The 1,927-nt window shown below is 59.1% G+C and overlaps 1 protein-coding gene across 1 annotated transcript in view; it reads left to right on the top strand.

Annotated features, from left to right (window-relative positions):
• Positions 1 to 1,927, top strand: part of IPO13 (importin 13) — a gene marked incomplete at its 5' end in the record, with an annotated part of 14,741 nt that overhangs the window by 860 nt on the left and 11,954 nt on the right. The window contains 3 exon segments of the mRNA XM_010164173.1: positions 671 to 837; positions 1,172 to 1,292; positions 1,601 to 1,748. Coding sequence (XP_010162475.1) covers positions 671 to 837; positions 1,172 to 1,292; positions 1,601 to 1,748 — 436 coding nt within the window.

Genomic DNA, 1,927 nt, shown 5'->3' with positions numbered 1-1,927 from the left:
GAGAGAGGGCTGAGGGCTGCTAGTGGCTGCCTGGTGTGGGAACCTCTCCCAGGGCCACTGTTCCCTGTGCCAATGGAGCAGCGCTGCCACGCTGTGCTCTATTTTTATCCCTTGTTCATCCCCCCAGCTCCTTTCCTCTGCAATCTGATGCAGCGTGGCTGAGCGTGGGCAGGGAGGGGGACGATGGTCGATATCGACGCCGTCCTGGCAGCTCCTCTGCTGTGTGGGGCCAAGCCGAGGCTCCCACCTCCTCTCACTGCTTCTCTGGATGGGTCTGAGGATACAAGTGCAGGTGGGAGAACTCTGTGCTCCCCAGGCACCTGTCCCAGCCTGCCTAATGGAGATCCAAGGTGTGTGTGCTCCTGATGCAGGCACGCTCCCAAGGCTAGGACATGGCAGAGCAGTGCCACCCCACTGTAACCGTGCTGTCCTCAAATGCCCAAAGGTCTGCTTGGCTGCTGGGGTTCTGGCATCTTGGTTCCAGATAACACTGCTGCTGCAGAAGGGCTCAGCATTGGGTGGACCCTGGGGAGCTGGAAATGCAACCTCCGAGATGTGACAGGTCCCACCAGCCCTGGGAGATGCCCCTGACCCTGCCCCATGCAATAGGCATGCTGGCTCCATTTTCTTTCCCCTGCAATGCCTGATGTATTCCTCTTCCTGCTGCCAGGACGACATCCTCTCCTTCGAGCCAGACAAGCAGGCGGTGTACCAGCAGGTCTACAGGCCTGTCTACTTCCAGCTGGTGGATGTACTGCTGCACAAAGCCCAGTTCCCCTCTGATGAGGAGTATGGCTTCTGGTCTTCGGATGAGAAGGAGCAATTCCGGATATACAGGTACAGCCAGGATGTTTGGGTTTGCTCACTGGGCAGTTGAGGATGCAGGCAGCATCCTGCCTCCCTTGAGCCTGAGCACCATGGGGACACACAAGGAGGGACATGGAGGAGATTCCTTCCACCAAGAGCTGTTTTGGTGGTGGTGGTGATACAAAAATGAGCTGGTGTTTTGGCATGGCACCAGTTGCCCTGCCTAGGAAGCCCTGGAAGCACTCTGCTGGGCTGGGGCAGTGTCCTTGTGCAGGCAGTGGGAGGGGAAGGAACGTGTCCACGCATGGAGCACTCTGCAGGGGACAGGGACACAGTGTTTGGAGACTCTCCATGTTCTCTGCAGGGTGGACATCTCTGACACACTGATGTACGTGTATGAGATGCTGGGCGCTGAGCTCCTGAGCAGCCTCTATGACAAACTGGGACGTGTCCTGACAAACACTGAGCAGCCGTCCACGTGGCAGGTGAGTGAGAGGACCTGGACGCCAGCTGATGGCTACCAGCCCCTTAGGGACCTATTCTTGCCACAGGATGTTGAGAGCAAAGGGAGATGATAGAGGCAAGGAGCATGACCACCTTGTCAGCACACTTGTGAGCTCTCTGGGGTCTGCTGGGAGGAGGAGCAGGTCATTTTCTGCCTCCCTGTCCTTAGCACTTGCCCAGGGACCACCCTCCTTGGCTGCTGCGGGGGGGTTCTGAGCTACTGCCCGAGGCTGGGGTGGGCACTGGTAGTTGGTGTTTGACTCTGATGGTGCCTCTCCCACCCTGGCAGCACACAGAGGCCTTGCTCTACGGCTTCCAGTCCATTGCCGAGACCATCGACGTGAACTACTCCGACGTGGTGCCGGGGTTGATCGGCCTCATTCCCCGGATCAGCATCAGCAACGTGCAGCTCGCCGACACCGTCATGTTCACTATCGGTGAGGGCTTTGCTCACACGCAGGCTGGGCTGGGGAGGGGGAGCCCCCCGAGACTGCTCCTGCCCAGCTATAACAGTAGTGGAGAGCAAAGCTGAGCATCCCGGGACGCAGGGAGCCAGAGCCCACAGCGCAGTCCTGCGGTCTGATCCCATCTGTGTGCGCAGGGGCCCTGTCGGAGT

This window comes from Antrostomus carolinensis, unplaced genomic scaffold (assembly GCF_000700745.2).
Source record: "Antrostomus carolinensis isolate BGI_N321 unplaced genomic scaffold, ASM70074v2 scaffold30373, whole genome shotgun sequence".
NCBI classification, from domain to species: domain Eukaryota; kingdom Metazoa; phylum Chordata; class Aves; order Caprimulgiformes; family Caprimulgidae; genus Antrostomus; species Antrostomus carolinensis.
The sequence above is the reverse complement of the archived record's forward strand: the minus strand, read 5'-3'. Positions and strand labels throughout refer to the sequence as shown.